Raw genomic sequence first — 23,150 nt, 5'->3', positions numbered from 1 at the left:
TTTGAGCATCGACACGTTTCGACTCCGACGCGAACCACACTGAAATCATGCGTACTTAATGTTGCCGCGAGACGTCCATAGCTATTCTCACTCATTTCCACGACCAACTGAGTTAATGCAACCATCGTAATATCAAAAACAGCTCCACAATATTTAGAAAAAGCAAAAAAGAAAAAAAAAAAGGAAAAAATATACGCTCAAAAACAACATCTGTACCATGACAACAAGATACATGACAGCAAAGTAATTCAACAAGTGTTTTTTAAAAAAATAGATCTTCCAGCCCGCAGTCGGAGGAAAGGACGGAGAGACGGGACAGAGGCGTGGACCTGTAGCCATGGTGACGCTGGAACGATGGTACAGGCGTGTTCCACGGGGCGTTCCCCACACAAAGACCCTGCCCACGCTCTGTCCCGTCTCTGCCTCCATCCCCATGAGCTGGGGTTTTCTGGGTTTTTTAATAGATTTTTTTACTAGATTCATACAGTATTCCAGAACTAATGTCACAAATAATACAATACATAAAAAACGTTCTTGCAAAGTTCACAACATCATACTCGTGGGTTTTTTTTTTTGTTTTTACTTTTTGCATTCAGACTTTTCTGCATATATAGGAGAAAATAACAGAAAAACAAAAACGAAAAAATAAAAGTGAGGTCTTCCTCCCAGCGTGATGTCAAAATGCTTGGTCAGTTTGGACCCAGAGCACCATGGGTACTGATGATGAAAACATCAATAGAATTTGAGATGTGCCCTCTGTCTGGCTCCTCCTCCCAGAAAATGACGGGCGCCACCCACCTCACCAGCCAAGTTTTCGGAGCCAAGCGTGGGCCGCCCCCCCCTCCCCCACCTCAATGTGGATGCATATTCCATCTGACCCCCCCCCCCCCCAGTTTGTTGTCAAGTAGATACTGGTAGCTCAGTGCTGAATTTTCTTCTAAGTTTGCATGATGTACTCGTCATTTTTCGCTTTTGTTCATTGGGAAAAATGATCTTAAGTAAGAGTTTCAGGTAGGTTTGTGTGTCGCGTCTCGCTTTCTCATTTCTCCTTCCTTCGGCTCCGTTACAGTTTGTTTGTTTTTTTTTCTCTCTCCTTTTTCTCTTTCGTCTCCTGAAGGCTGCACGTGTCTCTCAGAGTCCTCTGGGTAAGGCTACTCGTATTCCAGGAACTGCTTGTGATAGAACAACAGATACCTGCCAGAGAGAAGAGGGGGAGGAGTCAGACCCGCCAAATATGCTCAACAGGAAACCGCTGTAACCCGACACTCCGACATCACTTCCTCACGACTCGCGAACGGCCGTACCTAAAGACTTTGCAGCTCAAACTCAGCCGAGGAACCTGCTGACTGGTACAACGTTTTCAAAGCGAAATGCACGTCTGACTTATTACTGATAGCATTTCAGCGCAACTGGAACTGAAGGTCCCTTTTGGGGCAAGAGATTAAACCGCTTGTCTGTAGGCATTATTTAGCTACATCCTGTTATCTTGACTGCTCCTTATAATGAGCACTAAGACTAAATGAACCCTTCTGCCATATTTCTGCTGCTCTCGTTCTAAAAGCAACCGAGATAGACGCTTCCATTTTGATTTAAGTTACTGAGGAAAACGGAATGTTGTGATTATAGCTCAGGTTGACATATGAACTAGACGATTAGGAAAGATATTTGCAGGCAGTGATCATATATTGTGAGTAAGGGTGCATATTTTAAGAAGAAAGTACATTTCCGTACCCCTCTAGTCTGGCCTTTATTTTATTCTCTATCAGGGTTTACTCTTTATTTGAAGGCATGTAATGTAGGGGTTTGAGGGCATGTAATGTTGAAATAACAGTTAAATGTAATACATGTTTAGACTAGAGGAGGTGAGTCCTTATTTACTGTTCACCAGTTACCAGTGCACAGGTTATGATGCAATGCTACTTCCTGTTCTGTGCAAATGCCCTAGTGTGCCATTGCTCTTATGACGGGAACTTCCTGTATCAGGCCTTAATGGCACCATAAGTCTCTCTGGATAAGATTGCTGTCTCTATAAATAAGTGAATCTTTTTTTTTTTAATTCATAATCATAATGAACTGATGAAAGGGCATGAAAAGGCAGGGCACCCTTCGCTGTCCAGCACGTCCTTGATGCTGGCCTTGGTGATGATGGCGTCGTCGCACTTGAACCACTGGTCTTTGTGCTGGCGGATGAAGCTGGTGTAGTGGCCGCTCTCCAGCGTCCCCTGGTGGTTCACCACCGCGAACAGGGAGTACCTGGGGGGGGGGGGGGTCAGACGGCGGCGAGGGGGATCAGTACCGCGTACGCTGACAGAAATCACGCCACGTGCGCCGAGTTAGGTCACATGGCTGGGGTGACATCACCACGCCAGCTGCACCTGTACTCTTCTAATCCAATCTGGCACAGTTTATAAAAAAAGTCAACCCCACCCGCTCCCACACCAGCGGCTCCCGATTGGTCCGTTCTCACGCGGGGGCGGTGCTTACTTGTTGTCGTTGTTGAGGGGGTCCACTGGCTGCAGGTACTGTCCGTTGACTCGGCTCTCTTTACTGTGGGATGGGGGGGAGACAGGAATGCTTAAAACACACTCAGCTCAAAAAGCACCCCCACCCCCCTCCCGGGGAATATCAGGATTCTGTTCTCCAATAAGCAACGGGACTGTAACTCCAGCACTGATCCTCTGCTCAGTAGGTTTACACTGTTCAGTGTTCAGTGGCCTTCACAGACAGGCTGTGACACACAGCTGCACAGAGCAAGCTCTCCAGAGGAAACCAGAATACACAGGAAGACTCAAAGTGTCCCAGACACTCCGGGGGCTGGGGTATCAGAGCATATTCGGGTGGTATCAGATTTACGGAAGAGAGAAGGTGATAAGCACTGGCTTTGGAGGGGAGTGGGGTTTCAGGGGGTGTATCAGTGATGGGCACTCACCTGGAGGCCATGAAGGGGGTCATGTCCAGCTCCAGGGGAAAGGACACGTACGTGGTGATCTTCCTCCTCAACTTGGCCGAGTGCTCAAACCGCTGCCAGAGAGAGAGAGAGAGAGAGAGAGAGAGAATGAGGAAATGACACACAGGGGACAGAGAGAGATGGAGGGGTAGAGAGAGATGGAATGGGAACGTGAGTAGTGGTTCCAAGCGGGAGAGAAATTACCAGCTAAATAACTTGTAATTAAGTCACGTATTTTGTGATCGTCCCTGTGGAACGGATCAGGACCTTCAGATCCCAACGACTGAACCACCAATTTTAAAACATCAACTCTTCAGCAGACTGAGCATGCTCAAACCACAGCGACACGCAGGGATAATACAGCAGCACCGAGGTCAGAGGTCACAGCGTTCCTCGCGCACAGCCATGTCTCCGCATCGCGTTTTCAGGGGTTGAGAATGCTGGGGGGGGGTGGGGGGGGGGGGGGGGTGTGGCTGGAGGTCTCACCTTTAGATGAAAACACGCCACGATTGGCAGCTTCTTCATTGTCAGCTGTTTGGTGGACTCCTGGTAACTATGGCAACCACCGCACTTAATTTTGGCACTGCTTCCTAAATGCTCTGGTCGTGTAAACCTGCAGCACAGAGAGAGAGAGTGAGAGAGGGAGAGAGAGAGAGAGAGGGAGAGCATGCATGAGGGAGGGAGAGAAAGGGAGAGAGAGAAAGAGAGAGAGAGAGAGAGAGGAGGATAGGGAGAGAGAGAGAGAGAGGAAGAGAGAGAGAGAGAGAGAGAGCATGTGAGAGAGAGTGAGTGAGTGAGTGAGAGAGAGAGAGAGAGAGAGAAAGGGAGGGAGAGAGAGAGAGAGAGAGAGAGGGAGAGAGAGGGTATAGAGTAGGTGAGAGAGATGTGATGATTGACAGAAAGGTAGAGGGGGAAAAATAACAAGGAGAGAGAAGAAAGGAGGCCGGGAGAGGGGAGGGAAGGAAGAAAAATGAGAGGGAGAGAGTTAACAGTCTGAACCTGCGCAGAACATGACCAAACAGAACACACACCTGCTCAGACCCAGGTGAGTCAGAAACAGAACACACACCTACACAGACTCAGGTGAGTCAGAAACAGAACACACACCTGCTCAGACCCAGGTGAGTCAGAAACAGAACACACACCTGCTCAGACCCAGGTGAGTCAGAAACAGAACACACACCTGCTCAGACTCAGGTGAGTCAGAAACAGAACACACACCTGCTCAGGTGAGTCAGAAAGACACTGGTCAGCTGGCTCACAGCACATAGTCTATCAGAGGAAGGTTTCTGCTTTCATGAGTGGTTACTGTTTGGTTACTGTTCATTTGTTTCTAGCCTCTGGTATCATGTATTTCTCAGAGTTAGATGTATGGTTTGTTTACCGTATGCTTTGGCAGTACAGTAGTGTTTCGCCATGCCAATAAAGCAAACTGAACTGAACTCAGAGAGCGGAGGAGTGGCAGTCAGTGTTAACAGAGAGACGGACGGAGGGAGCAGGGGACAGAGAGAGGGGAGGAGAGGAGAGAATGAGAGACGGAAAGAGAAAGCAGAGCGAGGGGGGCGGTACCTTCGTAAACAGTCCGTCAGCGTGGTGGCCCCTGATTGGTGGCTCTCCCCGTTGACCACGCCGCAGTCCCCCCCGGGGCTGAGGGGCCAGAAGGGGGTGGAGGAGCCGGGCAGGTCCAGGCTGATGTCCCAGAACGGGTCTATGGTCGTAGACACCCCGCTGCAAACCCACAGGGGAGGGGTCAGCCGAGTGTGTGTGTGTGAGTGTGTGTGTGTGAGTGTGTGTGTGTGTGTGAGTGTGAGGGTCAGAGTGAATGTGTGTGTGTGTGTGTGTGTGTGTGTGTGAATGTGTGTGTGTATGTGAGAGAGAGGGTGAATGTGTGTGTGTGTGTGTGTGTGAGAGAGGGTGCATGTGCATGCGAGGGTCAGTGTGTGTGAGAGGGTGAATATGTGTGTATGTGTGTGTGCATGTGCTTCTGTATGCGTGCATGTGTGCGTATGTGAGGACGAATATGTGTGTGTGTGTGTGTGTGTGCGTGCGTGTGTGAGGGTGAATGTGTGTTTGTGTGTGGGTGTGAGAGAGGGTGCATGTGCATGCGAGGGTCAGTGTGTGTGAGAGGGTGAATATGTATGTATGTGCGTGCGTGTGTGTGTGTGTGTGTGTGAGAGGGTGAATGTGTGTGTGTGTGTGTGTGTGTGTGTGTGTGTGTGTGAGAGAGGGTGAATGTGTGTGTGCATGTGTGTGTGTGTGCGTGTGTGAGAGAGGGTGCATGTGCATGTGAGGGTCAGTGTGTGTGAGAGGGTGAATATGTATGTGCGTGCGTGTGTGTGTGTGTGCGTGTGTGAGAGAGGGTGCATGTGCATGCGAGGGTCAGTGTGTGTGCGAGAGGGTGAATGTGTGTGTGCGTGTGTGAGAGGGTGAATGTGTGTGTGTGCATGTGCTTCTGTATGTGTGCGTATGTGAGGACGAATGTGTGCGTGTGTGTGCGTGTGTTAGAGGGTAAATGCGTGTGTGTGAGCGTGTGCACGTGTGTGTCTGTATGAGTAAGGGTGTGCGCGTGCATGCGTGAGTGCATGTGTGTGTGTGTCTGTATACACAGGTTGGCACTTTATTAAACATTAAAGCATTATTTGTTACACTGTTAGTGTCTCACAGTGTTAATTTCCCCTTCAGGTTTACTGCTCTCTGTGAGAGCACTTATGCAGTTAGTACTGGAAGTCGCTCTGCCTTAAAGCATCTGCTTAATGGATGCAATGCAATGTAATGTGCAGCATTTTTCTGTAAGACCGCAACAACAGCCGGTTGTCTTCTTTAATAGATGACAGGTCCAGAAGCATTCTTTCAAAATATAACCGCTCCTACAGCAATAAACGTCTGAAGGGTTTACTAAATTTAAAAAATAATAAAAATGACTTAATGATAACAGTCTAAGCACAACAACTCCCAACTACCAACATGGGACGCTGGCATGGAACAGCCGACAAATTAAATTCAATTTAAAAGGAGGGAAAAAAAAAGAGCGTATTTCATGTTTGGGGAGATGAGTCATTGTGCTGTAATGTACGATGTTGTCCACAGGGTGGCATGGGAGAGCGCACTGCACAGCCAGGCAGGGAGAGGAGAAGAGTGGAGGGGAGACGGGAGGGGAAGGGAGGGGAAGGGGCAGACTTTTCGGGGCTGCTTTCAGGGGCATTGTGGGTAAGGGCGTCACGAGCGAGCGAGCGAGCGCCTTCCGGTCGCCCCCCCCCTGGGAAAATGAGCTTTAAAAACGGGCCGCAGCGCGACACCCCCTCTCCTGTGAGGCTTTCAGCCCGGGACTGAGCGAGCCTTTCTGGGTTACTGATCCAGCTCCGGAGAGAGCCAGAATACAAGAGAGGGGGAGAGGGAGAAAGGGAGAGAAAGGGGGGGGGGGGAGGGAGAAAGGGAGGGAAATGGGGGAGAAATCACAAACTTCCTAGGGTGAGGGTATGAGCCTCAAGCTCCAGTATTTGATACACACACACACACACACACACACACACACACACACACACACTCACTGGCAGACTTGGCAGGTGACGTCCGACTGCAGCCCCCCAGTGAAGATTTGGTCGATAATGCAGTTGCAGTGGTTCGGGTTGTTGGCCTTCTTCCCGTTGTCATCGCCTTTGTTACCAAGGACAGAGAAAGAAAGCCAAAGAAGGGAGGGGTGGGGGGAGGTGGGGGGGGGGTCTCATCAGGACAACGCCTCAAAATACTGCAGCACCCTGCTCCCCTCTGCCCAAACTCCTCCCCCACAAAAGAGCAAACATGGCCCTGGCTCAAAGAGCAGCAGTGCAAACACCAGCGGCAATCAGGGTGTGTCCTGGAGAGCCCCGCCCCTAGCCCCTAGCCCCTCCCTCCGGAGACGCTCACCCTTGCAGTGGCGGTGCAGCACGTCCAGCGCGGCGATGAGGAACTCGTGGGCGTCCTGCTGCTCGTAGCCGGCCAGGTGGCGCGCGTGCGTCCACACCAGGTGCAGCAGCCGGAACGGAATGTGTGGGGAGCGGTGTCCGGAGTAGAACTGACCCCACACGGGATGGGACGGGGAGGAGGAGGAGAGGAGGACGAAGAGGAGAGGAAGGTGAGCTTGCGCACCAAGCCAAACGGGCCTGGCGGTAACGACGCCCGTGCCGTGCGAGAGCCAATCGGCATCATTCAGACGCAAGCCCCGCCTCCCGCACACTCACCTCCTGGAAGAGCTGGGCCATCTCGCAGACCAGACAGGAGTTGGACTGCATCTCGCACTTGTGCCGGTCGGACAGGAAGAAGTCGCGCAGGAGCGGCGTGTGGGTGAGCGCCTGCACGATGCAGTTCATGAAGCAGGTGTTCCCCAGGTTAATGAGCCCCCGCAGGCCTGCCATGGGGGGGGGAGGGGGGGTCCGAGGACGGAGGGGAAGAGAGACGAAGCATGGGTTAGGAGTGCCACACACACACACACACACACACACCGCTTTAGACAGCCTCTGCTGCTACCACAGAAACAGGTAACATCCAGCATGTGTGTGTGCGTGTGTGGGTTTAAGTCCAGTACTGCTGTGCCCCCTTCACCCAAGTCCCAGGCGAGGGACCCAGCACTACTCCGGTTCTGACACTAGGGGGCGACGGCGTCATGGCATGCCTTTCGAGCACCAGCACCCGAGGACACAGAGTGAGGTGAGCAGGACTCCTGGGGACAGGTAAGGCAGGAGAGGGGGAAAAGCTCACCAATGGTGCAGTTTGTGGTGATTTTCCTGCGCTTGGGATTGTGTCTTAGCAGCTCTAGCTCTCTCTTGGTTGGTTCCCATGTTGAATACTTCTCTCCCACGCCTAGGGAACAGACAGACAGACAGACAGACAGAGGCCAGAGAATGAGCATGGGTGTGTGTGTATATTGCCCAACCATATAAACAGTCTTGGATTGTGCAGGCAGAACCTGACTTTATACCGAACTCATAAATACCTTCACATGACTTTTGAGCTCCAGTTAAACACGCCAGACGTGAAGTGAAAACTGAGTCGCGAGGCGAAACGCTACCTTGCAACTTCCAGGCCTTCCTCTGCTCTTCTTTGGCGATCTGTTCCATGTCTTTGTCGTAAATGTAGTCCTGACACACAAAGCAGTATATGCCTCCGTATAACAAGTCTATAGCTGGGGAAGGGGGAGAGAGAGAGACGGAGAGGGTCAGAACGATTTGCTGTCGATCCGCTGTGGTGCGCTGGTCTGTTTCGCTGCTCTCTGTATCCGAGTGCCTTCGATGTGCCGGTCAGGAGGGGGGAGGGGGAGGTGGGGGGGGGCGAAGCGTAGCCGGTGATGACGATGATGTAACAGGCCGCAGGGTCTCCCGTTCTCCCTTTGCATCCCTCATCTTCTCAAACTCCACGGCAACAATACCTGAGTTCTGTTGCCGTGACAACCTATTTATAGGCATACAAGAACCCCCCCCGACCCTGCACATCTTGACACAAAGGCATTCCCCTGGCTACATGGTCAGGAGCCAGGCCAGAGTGTGTGCGCGCGCGTGCGTGTGTGTGTGTGTGTGTGTGTGTGACTGCATACTGCATACGACGCTGGACGGTATATGAGAGGAAGTGGCTACTTGTCATGGTGTGCACAGGGGAGGCATGAGGGTCAGGCCGCTCGCGCTCTGGGGAGGGCGGGAGGGAACCCCAGGCTTCCTTCTAGAGCCTCCCGCCAGCCACACGCACTCACACGCCAGCCACACGCACTCACACGCCAGCGACGCGCGCTCACACGCACTCACACGCCAGCCACACGCACTCACACGCCAGCGACGCGCGCTCACACGCACTCACACGCCAGCCACACGCACTCACACGCACTCACACGCCAGCCACACGCACTCACACACACTCACACGCCAGCCACACGCACTCACACGCCAGCCACACGCACTCACACGCCAGCCACACGCACTCACACGCCAGCCACACACACTCACACGCACTCACACGCCAGCCACACGCACTCACACGCACTCACAAGCCAGCCACACGCACTCACACGCCAGCCACACGCACTCACACGCACTCACACGCCAGCCACACGCACTCACACGCCAGCCACACGCACTCACACGCCAGCCACACGCACTCACACGCCAGCCACACACACTCACACGCACTCACACGCCAGCCACACGCACTCACAAGCCAGCCACACGCACTCACACGCCAGCCACACGCACTCACACGCACTCACACGCCAGCCACACGCACTCACACACACTTACACACCAGCCACACGCACTCACACACACTTACACACCAGCCACACGCACTCACACACACTCACACGCCAGCCACACGCACTCACACGCCAGCCACACGCACTCACACGCACTCACACGCCAGTGACGCGCACTCACACGCCACTCACACGCCAGCCACACGCACCCACACGCCACTCACACGCCAGTTACACACGCTCACACACACACGCACACACACACACACGCCACTCACACGCCAGTCACACGTGCCGCTGCAGAGAAGCCCCGCGCGTGCACGGTGTGTTTGGAGGGGTTGCCACGGCAACGAAACCGATGAGACTTGGGAGGGCGGGAGACGGTTTCGGACCCCGGACGCACCCGTCTCTTTTTGGCCGTGGGCGGGCGCACTGCACAACGCGGCGAGATGCAGCCGGAGACGCCCCGGCTACAGTTACCATGGGAACCGGCGGGGAAGGGGGCGATGGAGGGGACCCTTCGGATATTATACCGCAAATTAAAAAGCATACATCACCGATAAACAAATAAACAGAGAAAAGAAGTCTTAAAAGAGCAATGAAACGAAAGAAGGAAACGAGTGAAATATCAGGGATGTGACATTTCATTTTGCGGCGCTGCGTGTAGCTTGCGCCCCGCCCATCTACATCTCTCTCCCCATAAAGAGTGAGCCCGTAACCCAATCAGAGCGCCGGTGTCCTCCGCTCCCGGGGAGAGGGGAGAGAGAAAGAGCGATTCGATAAGAGGGACGGAGAGCGATCGGCGCGCCGCGAGGGGCTCCCCCGGCCCAGCCCGTCACCCGTAGACCGTTACCGCCGCCGTTACCGCGGTTATTACCGTATTAACAACCGGTCGCTCTCCACACACACGCCCCACACTAACGAGCGCGCGTTAGGAGCCGTAATTAAAGTTTGTGTGAAACTGCTGAAATGAGACCGGCAGACATCTTCCCCAGACACGGAGCTGGCCCTTAAAGTCACACAGCCGCCCGCTTTCAGTGTGTGCGTGTGTGTGTGTGCGCGTGTGTGTGTGCGTGTGCGTGTGTGCGTGTTTGGGTGGTGTATGCCCAGGAGTGCGAGTGTGTACACGTGACTGCGAGCATGTATGTGCGTGTGTGTGTGTGCCTGTGAGTGCATGTGTGTGTGTGCCTGTGAGTGCATGTGTGTACACGTGACTGTGACCGTGTGTCTACGATTGTGTGCGCGCAACTGTGTGTGTGTGCGCGCGCATGTACATACTTGTGGATATGATTTGATACCTGGGTACTCAATCCCTTAGTAATAATAGGGTACATTATTAGTGTTTATACACCCACTCTCTCAGTAATAATAGGGTACATTATTAGTGTTTATACACTCACTCTCTCAGTAATAATAGGGTACATTATTAGTGTTTATACACCCACTGTCTCAGTAATAATAGGGTACATTATTAGTGTTTATACACCCACTCTCAGTAATAATAGGGTACACTATTAGTGTTTATACACTCACACTCAGTAATAATAGGGTACATTATTAGTGTTTATACACTCACTCTCTCAGTAATAATAGGGTACACTATTAGTGTTTATACACTCACACTCTCAGTAATATTAGGGTACACTATTAGTGTTTATACACCCACTCTCTCAGTAATATTAGGGTACATTATTAGTGTTTATACACTCACACTCTCAGTAATAATGAGTTCATTTAGCATGGCTGTCACACACACACCCGATCCCCCAGCCCACCTGATTAATGCACAGGAGCTAATTAAACCCTGGTCTCTGCTGTTCCAGGAGAGGACTGGTCCTCTCTAAACGAGGTCCAGCCTTGCCCCGCCCCCTCATGGCCTCAGAGTGTCTGTGTGTCCTTACCCAGGTTGTGGCGCTTGTTCTTGGCATGTGTGTGTGTGTGTGTGTGTGTGTGTGTGAGTGTGTGTGTGTGTGTGTGTGTGTCCTTACCCAGGTTGTGGCGCTTGTTCTTGGCGTGCTCGTGGATGTGTGTGTGTGTGTGTGTGTGTGTCCTTACCCAGGTTGTGGCGCTTGTTCTTGGCATGCTCGTGGATGTGAGTGTGTGTGTGTGTGTGTGTGTGTGTGTGTCCTTACCCAGGTTGTGGCGCTTGTTCTTGGCGTGCTCGTGGATGTGAGTGTGTGTGTGTGTGTGTGTGTGTGTCCTTACCCAGGTTGTGGCGCTTGTTCTTGGCGTGCTCGTGGATGTGCTTCTTGGTGAAGCAGCCGAAGAAGACGCAGTACAGGCAGGAGTGGAGCCGGCTGAGGTGGGCGCCGCACATGTGACACATACACGACTTGGCCTGCAGAGGGCGACAGAGAGGAGGGGGAAACACGTGCAAGAGACATCAGAAAGGAGAAAAACAGAACAATAACGAGAGGGGGAGAGAGGGAGAGAGAGAGAGAGACAGAGGGAGATGGAGAGGGAGAGAGAGTGAGACAGAGAGAGAAACAGAGGGAGAGGATGAGAGACTACTGATACGAGAGCATGTGATTGGCTCATACTGTTCAGCCAGCGTTCTCTTATGACAGCCTGGTCAGGTGATCAAATGGCTGAGTGTGAGAACGGGGTGAGAGGTTAGAGCATTTTTCCTTTCCACCCTCTCTCTGTCCCTGCTTTACATTCACATTCCATATTCCTTCCATCTTATAACCCTTCCTTCTAAATCCCTCTCTCTTCTGGGAACCACATACCAGCTTTTTTTCCACTCCCTCCTTTTAATTATTTTTTTTTAAACAAGTAGTACATACAGCGTAAGAAAGCAGCGGAACATGTAGTAACAGTACAGTTCCTCTCCATCTAACCTACGACTGCCTCCTTTTCCATACCTCCCTCTCTCTCTGTCCTTTCTCTCTCTCTGTCCTACTCGCTAGCCCCATCCCCTCCTCTTCCTCTCCCTCTCCCAGATGCTGCAAGCTGAGCCTCAAAAAGAGCAGTGGCTTCACAGGGAGGGAGGGAGGGAGGGAGGGAGAGAGAGAGACAGAAGAAAAGAGAGGGAGTGAGGGAATGAGGAGGGAGAGAGGCGAGGAGAGAGAGGGAAGGCAGGAGAGAAAGAGGGAAGATAGAAGGAGGATGGAGGGAGAGGGACAACAGAAGGAGAAAAGGAGAGAGGAGGACAGGAAGAGAGGAAGAGAGAGGGAAAGAGAGAAGGAGGGAATGGTGGAGAGAGGGAGAAAGAGAGGGAGGAGAAAGGAAGAGAGAGACTGAGGGAGGGAGGAAAAGAGAGAGGGATCTGAAAGGGTTATGGTTAGTATGGTTAAGCAGCACAAGGGCAAGTGAGGCAGACATTCCTGTGGAGGAACATGATACTCTAGGTATGAAAGTGTGTGTGTGTGTGTGTGTGTGTGTGTGTGTGTGTGTGTGTGTGTGTGTGTGCGTGCGTGCTCCCGCGCATGTTTCCTACTCTGTCTGAGATTACCTCTGGTGCCTGTGTGTCTGTGTGCGCATGTACTGTATGCATGTGTGTGTATACACCCACACATCTCCTACTCTTTAACTGTCTGAGATTACCCCTGGTGCCTGTGTGTCTGTGTGTGTCTGTCTGTGTGCATGTACGTGTGTGTGTGCCAGAGACATAAACAAGATGCTAAAAACAGCTGGAATGCTGAACTTCCACAGCTGCAGTGTCCAGAAACAAACACTGAATGTCAGTACTGCAGGAGACTGGGGCCTGTTAGGCTTTAAGGGGCAGGTCAGTACTGCAGCAGACTGGGGCCTGTTAGGCTTTAAGGAGCAGGTCAGTACTGCAGCAGACTGGGGCCTGTTAGGCTTTAAGGAGCAGGTCAGTACTGCAGCAGACTGGAGCCTGTTAGGCTTTAAGGAGCAGGTCAGTACTGCAGCAGACTGGGGCCTGTGTTAGGCTTTAAGGAGCAGGTCAGTACTGCAGCAGACTGGGGCCTGTTACGTTTTAAGGAGCAGGTCAGTACTGCAGCAGACTGGGGCCTGTTAGGCTTTAAGGAGCAGGTCAGTGCTGCATTCATGCCGATAGACAGACAGAAAATGACTCCACAGGACAGCAAACTCCTCGCCCCATCAGTAACAGACACGCAGTGACCGTCAGCAAAGCGCACGCTCCCTTCCTGTACCTCTAACATATTTCCTGTGGATCTCTCACTGAAACAAATCAGCAGGTCAAATACAGGCTGCACCACGCTTACGGCAGAGAGCCCTGCCACTGATGCAATCACCACCACCACCACCCTCTTCCTCCTCCTCTTCCTCCTCCTAAGAGCGACGAAGCTCATGGAGAACTCTCTGCTCCTGGCAGGAATAATTATCACCATCAAAACAACCCCTCCTCCCTGTAACTGCCCTGTCAGGAAAGGCGGTCTATGAGCGCGCTCAGTTACTCTTTACTCCACTACTCTGAGGCCTTTGGCAGACACTGTAAGAGCGCAGGGCCCACGCCGAGCCCACCGGGTCACAGCAGAGAGGAGCCGGGCCCCGTCTGTCACCAGAACCGTCACCACCATCCTCCACTGGGGCGGTGGCGTTCAGGATGCCCGGGGGAATGGCGTTCAGGATGTCCGGGGGAACGGCGTTCAGGACGCAGGGGGAACAGTGTTCAGGACACAGGGGGGGCGGCGTTCAGGATCCAGCGGGGCTGCGTTCAGGGCACAGAGGGGCTGCGTTCAAAATACCTGGAGGAACTGCATTCAGGACACGGGGGGGGCGGTGTTCCGGATGCAGGGGAATGGTTTTCAGTATGCTGGGGGGGGGCGGTGTTCAGGACACAGGGGTGCGGTGTTCAGGACGCAGGGGGGCGGTGTTCAGGACGCAGGGGGAACAGTGTTCAGGACGTCAGTGTGCCTGTCCGTGCTCTCAGGCAGGCTGGCAACACTAACCAGGACTTGCCATTTTCACAGTCTATTTTTAAGCTCCAAATGTAGTCCACCCACATTCAGCCCAACACCCAGCCAAAGTCTGGACTAAAAAGGCAGAGTTAGTCACGATTACAGGAGAGAGGAGTCTACTGCAGCAGTACCTGTGGTACTAATCACTGAGAGAGAGAGAGAGAGAGAGAGAGAGATGCATAACAAGTATGGAAAGAGGCAGACAGAGAAAGGGATGAAGACAGAATGTGGAAAGCCAATCGGAAACAGACGAGAGAAAGGGACAGAAAAGCAAGCGGTAGTGTTAGAGAAAGACAGGCACTGAGTGAAAGAGAGAAAGTGAAACCAAACCACAGCAGTCATTCCGCCCTCGGAGTGAGAGTCTGCTACATGACTCAGCGGCTGAGAGAGAGAGAGAGAGAGAGAGAGAGAGAGAGAGAGAGAGAGAGAGAGAGGCACCAGGCGAACAAAGCCCTGCTATACCTGCTGCAAACCGAGGGACAAGCTCTAATGCACGCACGCACGCACACACACACGCACACACACACACGCGCGCGCCCGCGCACACACACGCATGCACACACACACGCGTTTCTCCCGGAACACCACCAGGCCTGCAGAGACCACACCTGCTGCAACCCCACAACTGAGAGCCAGGAGGAGGAGGAAGAGGATGATGACGACCACACCGCGATGCGTAAATGCCTTCGCTCCAGGGGACAAGTTCTGGGACACTCCGGGGCTCAGCACCAGGGCAGTGGGCACACACTGATACTTTCCTCATTCATCCATTTCTACACCTCCATGTTCATGTGAAGCATCTACGCAAAGGCACCTCAGGCCAATGCAAGAGCTGGGATTCAAAGCACAAGCACAGACCCCTGAACAGCACTCTGGAATACGACAGTGGTGAACAGGCAAACTGTGTGTGTGCGTGAGTGTGCTTCAGTGGCCGTGCACGTGAGTGTGTGTGTGTGTGTGTGTGTGTGCGTGTTCTTACCGAGGTTGCGGCGCTTGTTCTTGGCGTGCTCGTGGATGTGTGTCTCGTGTGTGTGTGTGTTCCTGTGTGAGTGTGTGTGTGTGTGTGTCAGACATCCTGAGGTGGAAAATCCAGATTCAGAAAGTAAAACTCTCGCCCAGTCTGTTGTTTCAATCACCCGTATTTGCTAATTAGCACAATTCGTCAGCCAGGAGGCAGAACTAATTAGTGAAGCCGGCTGGCGGAGTTCATGAGTGGAAGAAACACATGACAGGACTTCAGAGACGTCCCACCTGTGCAGAGAAAACCATCGCACGGAGAAGCACTTCCACACCTGCCCCTGCCTCCTAACCCTAACACTGCCCCTCACACCTGCCCGTGCCTCCTAACCCTAACACTGCTCCTCACACCTGCCCGTGCCTCCTAACCCTAACACTGCCCCTCACACCTGCCTGGGCCTCCTAACCCTAACACTGCTCCTCACACCTGCCCGTGCCTCCTAACCTTAACACTGCCCCTCACACCAGCCCGTGCCTCCTAACCCTAACTGCCTAATCTGTGTGGCTCTGCAGTGAGGGGGGTCCCTGCAAACAGCCTGCCGTCATGACAAAGCAAGCCCCGCCCTCCAGCCCCGTTCCTCCGCCCCTCCCCCATTCACCGAATCAGCACCGTGTCCCGCTAGGTACAGCACCCCGCAAGGCGCCCCTGCAACCTCACCCACTCCCTTCGTCCCCAGCTCACCCTCCAACGCTACTTACAGGGTACCCGGAGAGGGCAGGACGCTCGGAGGGGGGGGATCGGCCAATGAGCAACCGGGACACGGCGTCAGCGTCGCTGGAGGGGCTGCGGAACAGAAAACGCGCCGCGGAGAAGCAGCTCGAGACGCGGAAGAGCGTTCTGCAGCCCGTCTCACGAGCAAAGGCTGCCGCACTCCGGCTTTTGGTTCAGGTTCGGTCCGTCAGGGTAGCAGTGAAGATCCATCGCTCATCGGGGACACGGTGACCTCTGTCTCTGTGACCAATGGCGGCGATTCATGCGAATCCAGCCGCACAGGAGGGAGCCACCGACGCAAACACCGGGGGCGTGTGCAAAAAATCGCCATCCGTTCTTATGTTACCGCCATTTAGCGGCCGCTCTTATCCAGAGCGACTTACGCAGCTCGCACAGCACCCGTTTACACAGCTGGACTACCTGAAGCAGTCCAGGTAAGATTCTGATTGGACGGTCACCTGTCAGGGTGCAGCTACAGCACGTTTGACAGCGACGCCTCCCGCCGGCCTAAGAGAGCGGCCGAAACAGCGTCCACGTGACCGCCAGCGAGCTGGGAAGGCATCGGGCCACAGGGCGAGCCAAAAAAAACCCCCCCTCTTACATAAGGGATGAATCACGAATGTGCCATTTCACATCTAATCAGCCGCCAAACCGGCGCGGGAGAGAACGGGCACGGGAGGCGGAGAATCAGCAAACAAGCACGACCCCTTTCCTCCTCCCCCTCTCCGCTCTCTCTTCAGTTCCGCTCCTGATTACAGCATCGCTCCTCCGGAGACGCGTGGCTCCGCCCCGGGGGAGGGGTCGGTGACTCACGCGCTCCTCAACGCGCTCCTCAGAACACTGCACGTTCCCTCGCTCGACCCCGCTCCGCCCCGTCCTCTCTCTCCGCCCCCTCTTTTTTTAATATCTCTGGCGCCTCCAGACGCTGGACTGACAGAAAGCGCGTCTGCGTAGCGCGGCTCAGCAGGGTGAGGACGGCGCTGTGCGCTCCGGGACACAGCCGTCACAGAGCGGCTCGCACGGTCACAGAGCGAACGCCGCTCCTGCAGAACGCGCGTGGAAACGGGGCGGGGAAGAGAAAGAGGGAAGAGAAACGAGGCGGGGAAGAGAAAGAGGGAAGAGGAACGAGGCGGGGAAGAGAAAGAGGGAGGAGAAACGAGGCGGGGAAGAGAAAGAGGGAGGAGAAACGAGGCGGGGAAGAGAAAGAGGGAAGAGGAACGAGGCGGGGAAGAGAAAGAGGGAGGAGAAACGAGGCGGGGAAGAGAAAGAGGGAAGAGGAACGAGACGGGGAAGAGAAAGAGGGAGGAGAAACGAGGCGGGGAAGAGAAAGAGGGAGGAGAAACGAGGCGGGGAAGAGAAAGAGGGAGGAGAAACGAGGCGGGGAAGAGAAAGAGGGAGGAGAAACGAGGCGGGGAAGAGAAAGAGGGAGGAGAAACGAGACGGGGAAGAGAAAGAGGGAGGAGAAACGAGGCGGGGAAGAGAAAGAGGGAGGAGAAACGAGGCGGGGAAGAGAAAGAGGGAGGAGAAACGAGGCGGGGAAGAGAAAGAGGGAAGAGGAACGTGACGGGGAAGAGAAAGAGGGAGGAGAAACGAGGCGGGGAAGAGAAAGAGGGAGGAGAAACGAGACGGGGAAGAGAAAGGGGGAGGAGAAACGAGACGGAGAAGAGAAAGAGGGAGGAGAAACGAGACGGAGAAGAGAAAGAGGGAGGAGAAACGAGGCGGGGAAGAGAAAGAGGGAGGAGAAACGAGGCGGGGAAGAGAAAGAGGGAAGAGGAACGAGGCGGGGAAGAGAAAGAGGGAGGAGAAACGAGGCGGGGAAGAGAAAGAGGGAGGAGAAACGAGGCGGGGAAGAGAAAGAGGGAGGAGAAACGAGGCGGGGAAGAGAAAGAGGGAGGAGAAACGAGGCGGGGAAGAGAAAGAGGGAGGAGAAACGAGGCGGGGAAGAGAAAGAGGGAGGAGAAACGAGGCGGGGAAGAGAAAGAGGGAGGAGAAACGAGACGGAGAAGAGAAAGAGGGAGGAGAAACGAGACGGAGAAGAGAAAGAGGGAAAAGAAACGAGACGGGGAAGAGAAAGAGGGAGGAGAAACGAGGCGGGGAAGAGAAAGGGGGAGGAGAAACGAGACGGAGAAGAGAAAGAGGGAGGAGAAACGAGACGGAGAAGAGAAAGAGGGAGGAGAAACGAGGCGGGGAAGAGAAAGAGGGAGGAGAAACGAGACGGAGAAGAGAAAGAGGGAGGAGAAACGAGACGGGGAAGAGAAAGAGGGAGGAGAAACGAGACGGGGAAGAGAAAGAGGGAGGAGAAACGAGGCGGAGAAGAGAAAGAGGGAGGAGAAACGAGGCGGGGAAGAGAAAGAGGGAGGAGAAACGAGACGGGGAAGAGAAAGAGGGAGGAGAAACGAGGCGGGGAAGAGAAAGAGGGAGGAGAAACGAGGCGGGGAAGAGAAAGAGGGAGGAGAAACGAGGCGGGGAAGAGAAAGAGGGAGGAGAAACGAGGCGGGGAAGAGAAAGAGGGAGGAGAAACGAGACGGGGAAGAGAAAGAGGGAGGAGAAACGAGGCGGAGAAGAGAAAGAGGGAGGAGAAACGAGGCGGGGAAGAGAAAGAGGGAGGAGAAACGAGGCGGAGAAGAGAAAGAGGGAGGAGAAACGAGGCGGGGAAGAGAAAGAGGGAGGAGAAACGAGGCGGAGAAGAGAAAGAGGGAGGAGAAACGAGACGGGGAAGAGAAAGAGGGAGGAGAAAGGAGGCGGAGAAGAGAAAGAGGGAGGAGAAACGAGGCGGGGAAGAGAAAGAGGGAGGAGAAACGAGGCGGGGAAGAGAAAGAGGGAGGAGAAAGGAGAGTCCCAGGGCACGCAGGGGTGGGGCTAAATGTGGGGTGGCCCCGAGGCCCAGCAGATCAAATGGAATCACACACATCAGCATGACAATCACTCATACTCGCACACACACGCACATGCACACACACACACACACACACACACACACACACTCATACTCGCACACACACGCACATGCACACACACACACACACACACACACACACACGCACATGCACACACACACACACACAAACGCACGCACCCACACTGACTGTGATTCTCAATGACTCAACAGAAAGGAATAGCACTAACCGGGTGGAGGAGGATCAGAGAGAAACAGAGAGAGAAGCAGAGAGAGAAACAGAGAGAGAATCAGAGAGAGAAACAGAGAGAATCAGAGGTAGAATCAGAGAGAGAATCAGAGAGAGAAACAGGGGTACAAGGCAGAGGGAAGAGAGAGAGAAAAGCAAGTCTCAGGTTAAGACTAAAGGAAGCTTTACAAGGAAAGAGGAATCAGTGATGAATGAAACTGAGCCGAGCTCTACAGGAAGCTGGAGGCTGAGGAACAGGAGCAGGAGGCTGAGGAACAGGAGCAGGAGGTTGAGGAACAGGGAGCTGGAGGCTGAGGAACAGGAACAGGAGGTTGAGGAACAAGAGCAGGAGGCTGAGGAACAGGAACAGGAGGTTGAGGAACAGGAGCAGGAGGCTGAGGAACAGGAGCAGGAGGCTGAGGAACAGGAGCTGGAGGCTGAGGAACAGGAGCAGGAGGCTGAGGAACAAGAGCAGGAGGCTGAGGAACAGGAGCAGGAGGCTGAGGAACAAGAGCAGGAGGCTGAGGAACAGGAGCAGGAGGCTGAGGAACAGGAGCAGGAGGCTGAGGAACAGGAGCAGGAGGGGAAGAGAGGAGGCAACGGGAGGACAGGGAGGAGGATAAAGGCAGACGACTGGAACTGACGGACAGAGAGAATTCAGCCTGTCTGCGTCGCACACTGAAATCAAAAACAACTGCTAACTGTGACAAGGGCCCTGACACAGGGAGGGAGGGAGGGAGGGAGGGGGTGGGGGGGAGAGAGAGAGAGAGAGAGGAGCTGATGGAGGGCGAGAGCAGGCAACAGAGAACTGAAAGAGGAAGGGGACAGACAGCGGACAAGTTTTACTATTTCTATCCAACTGTGGTACCACAAACCCGTGTGTGTGTGTGTGTGTGTGTGTGTGTGTGTATGCGTGTGCATGTGAATGAGACAGTCTGCAAGCCAAATTCCACTCTCCTCCCATCTTTTTCCTCTCTCCTTTCCCATCATGCACTAGGGGCTGAATGAGTGGCTCATCCCTCCCTCCGGCCACGTGACCTCACACATCCTGACGTGCGCCTGGCTGTGTGATTCTGCCAGTGATGTCATACACCTTTAATCTGCACCAAAGAGGAGAAATGCTGGGCTCTACACCCACCCACCCATCCATCCATCTATCCATCCATCCTCCTCCCCTCAATCTCTCACTTCCTGAACTGCACAAGCGTATTTAGACAGGGCCGCTACCCGGTCCTCCCACCCGCTGGGGTTCACCGCGAACGCAAACGCTTTTCTCACTTCCTTCTCCACATTCATAAAGCGGCTTGCAAAACAAAAAACAACTGAAAGCTGAAACATAAAAATGTGAAATGCAGGCTAAGTATATGTAAAAGCTTCTCCCATATTCAAGCAGCAGCTCAGCCCATTCAAGCGTTCATAAATAACTGTAAATAATGAATACCTTATGAAAAATGCACAAAGCAAGCAGGCTTTAAAGAGAAGCTTCTGCACTATGCATGCTTTCCGCTTGGTATATAAGGGCTAATAAACGCCACATTCCCACACCTCTGTGCTAAATTCAACCCAACGCATGTCCTTCACCTTGGGAAGCAGTGTTCGTAGCATGCAGCCCTGCTCATTACATGTCACTGCGCACAGCCAGATCTTCACTGCGCTGAGGGCGGGGCACTTCATGTTGACGCCACATCAAAAACTGAGAGGCTCCATGAACTACCCCCACACCACCCACTCCTCCCAAACCGCACCCCAAAAAGATTTGAGCCAATTACAGCGCTTCGCCGCAGATGGCAAAACCATGAGACCAAATGACTCCACCCACCGAATACTTTTCAGCTCCCCACATTAATCACTTCTACAGCTTTCACAGAACTGTGCTATAAATGTTCTTTATCCACTGATCTATCATTATTATTATTTATTATTATTAAAACACATGACAGCCCACAATAAAAAAATAAACTCATGAACAAATCACAAAGGACTAGCCCAGCGGCTAGCTGCACAGCTGTGTTCATGTGCAGCAAGCTTCGAAGTGGCTTCACCACCGGTCACAAAGCAGGAACGCTCAAATCTGCCCCCGGCCCCGCCCCCTGCCCCCGCCCCCGCCCTCCCTGCGTCAGGGACAGGATAAGACCTGGGAGAGTGTGACGACCGGCCAATCAGCGACATTAATCAATTAACCAATCAGGTAGAACTGAGAAACAGCAGCGCTACTGAACACCAGGGGCAGATTTGAGCACGTCTTTAAGGAGCCAAAGCAGAGCACTTTGCAGGCTCAGCACACAGGGTACCCACGGAATATCAATCCGGATCTGAGGCAGTGACTGACACCACTGCCTCGGGCAGAATTCCCCGGCATGCGGGGGTGGGGGGGGGGTAAAGCGGGAAAAAAATCAAAAGTGGAAGCTGTACGGGAAGCGCCTGCGGATTCCGCGTAGCGGTGGAGCCGCGATTTAACCCCGGCTGTACGCCGTACCCACGGGAGCCTGCGGGCCTCCCTACAACACCGCTGCAGCCAATCAGCCCCCAGACAGCCGCCGAACAGCCAATCAGCCGCCAGCAGCCAAGCCCCTATACAGAACGCCAAATCTGCTCACGTTCCCCTCCCCACGTTCTCTCTAAAAAAAGGCCATCGGCTAAGCGCTAACAAAACTTCCTCCGGTCAGAACTACCCAGTAGAATTCCAAAAGAAAAAAAAAAGACAAAACTTGAGGAAAGGATATCCACTAAGCTGCCTGTTGCAGGGCGGGGGTCCCTGCACTTCCTCACCGCCCCTTTCTCGCTCGTCCAATCCCATGTGACCCCCCCCCCCAACCTCAAACGCGGGGGTCGGGGACCCGACAGAACCGCCCGAGGTGCCGGCCCGAAAGCAGAGAGGAGGAGAGGGAGCGGCGGGCGGGCCGGTGCAGATTAATTAGCCGCTCGCTGGGCACTCGTTAGCGCAGCGCTGGAAGGGAGGATCTTGGGAGCGCTCGGTTTTTTTCCGCAGCGCTCCCCCAACGCGGGATTTTCCCGCCGTCGCTCAATTCGCTTTAATTGTTCCCTCTACGGGGCCGCCGCCAACTCCGCCGGCACCGGGGGGGTATTAAGACGTGATTAAACGTGTCGGGATCTGAGCGTCGCGGCCGACGATGGGTAAGAGAGGAGGGGTGTAAAACAGCGGCCCGCAGTCCCATCAGCCACTGCAGGCGAAACCAGGAGCGCCACGGTACGGAGCGTGTGAATTCTGAGAGGGGGCGGGGGGGGGGGGCCTTTTCTATACGGTTAGAGGAAAGCAGTGGGCGGAGCATCGGACTGTGGGAGGGGCGTGGCCCACTGTGACAGGCAGTGACCGTCGCTGGTCTCAGCGAATGCCGCGGCTCAGCAGCTGGTCCTCGGCTGTGACCGGGGCGCCGCGTCAGGGAGCTGGGGCCGTCAGGGTGGACCAGGAGGGGGCGCTATCGCTCTGGCCTCAGCTGCAGTACGTAATTAAGGAAAGACCTCAGTTTCACATTAGAGGTAGTAAAGTTGCTCCTGTCTGAATGAGTTTCACCGGGTCAAGCAAACAACAAACAATCATTTAATCTATAACAGCAACTAGAACTTACCATTTGGAAAATCACAATAATTCAAACTACGACTCACTACAAAGAATTAAAAAAAACACAGCAGCAGCATTTGTGCAGTGGCACCCCAGGGGATCAGAGGGGAGGGGCTGCGACGGATTGAGCAGCCAATCGGATGCAGGGGGGGGTGATTAGACTGTCAGATGTGGAGAGCCAGTTTCGACCAGCTCCCTATCAAGTGTCACATCCGCCCTGCTAACAGCTCACAACCCAGGAGGCGAGCTGAGATGCATTTCACCTGGACATGATAATCACACTCCCGATCACAGCAACACGCACGCACACACACTCGGACACACAGACACACGAACGCACGCACACACGCACGCACGCACGCACGCACGCACACACACACTCGGACACACAGACACACAAACGCACGCACGCACGCACGCACGCACGCACGCACGCACGCACACACACACTCGGACACACAGACACACGAACGCACGCACGCACGCACGCACGCACGCACGCACACAGTGCTCATACACCACCCGCCCCCTCAGGGAAAAAACCCGCCATTAGCTCCCCCTCACCTCCATATTACACAAGACACCTTGTGCAAGAGGAGAAGAAATAAGAGGGAACGGTTTTGTGAAACAGACGAACGAGCGAGGGGGGGGGGGGGGGGGGGGGCG

General features: G+C 54.0%; 1 protein-coding gene across 3 annotated transcripts in view; it reads right to left on the bottom strand.

Annotated features, from left to right (window-relative positions):
• Window positions 1–1,086: 1,086 nt before the first annotated feature.
• The window catches only part of LOC118216699 (ubiquitin carboxyl-terminal hydrolase 22-like), a 31,342-nt gene continuing 9,278 nt past the window's right edge, over window positions 1,087–23,150 (bottom strand). For 2 of the 3 annotated variants that reach the window (XM_035398106.1, XM_035398107.1), the window contains 12 exons: window positions 11,367–11,499; window positions 7,992–8,105; window positions 7,682–7,783; window positions 7,165–7,331; window positions 6,851–6,998; window positions 6,496–6,601; window positions 4,517–4,675; window positions 3,434–3,560; window positions 2,930–3,021; window positions 2,485–2,547; window positions 2,104–2,253; window positions 1,087–1,194 (listed from right to left, as the gene is read on the bottom strand). In XM_035398106.1, the coding sequence (XP_035253997.1) occupies window positions 1,152–1,194; window positions 2,104–2,253; window positions 2,485–2,547; window positions 2,930–3,021; window positions 3,434–3,560; window positions 4,517–4,675; window positions 6,496–6,601; window positions 6,851–6,998; window positions 7,165–7,331; window positions 7,682–7,783; window positions 7,992–8,105; window positions 11,367–11,499 (1,404 nt within the window). In that variant the 3' untranslated portion in view covers window positions 1,087–1,151. Of the gene's footprint in view, window positions 1,195–2,103; window positions 2,254–2,484; window positions 2,548–2,929; window positions 3,022–3,433; window positions 3,561–4,516; window positions 4,676–6,495; window positions 6,602–6,850; window positions 6,999–7,164; window positions 7,332–7,681; window positions 7,784–7,991; window positions 8,106–11,149; window positions 11,259–11,366; window positions 11,500–23,150 lie in introns of those variants that run through there. The other variant, XM_035398108.1, reaches the window with a different exon arrangement.

This window comes from Anguilla anguilla, chromosome 17, assembly GCF_013347855.1.
Source record: "Anguilla anguilla isolate fAngAng1 chromosome 17, fAngAng1.pri, whole genome shotgun sequence".
Lineage (NCBI taxonomy): Eukaryota > Metazoa > Chordata > Actinopteri > Anguilliformes > Anguillidae > Anguilla > Anguilla anguilla.
The sequence above is the reverse complement of the archived record's forward strand: the minus strand, read 5'-3'. Positions and strand labels throughout refer to the sequence as shown.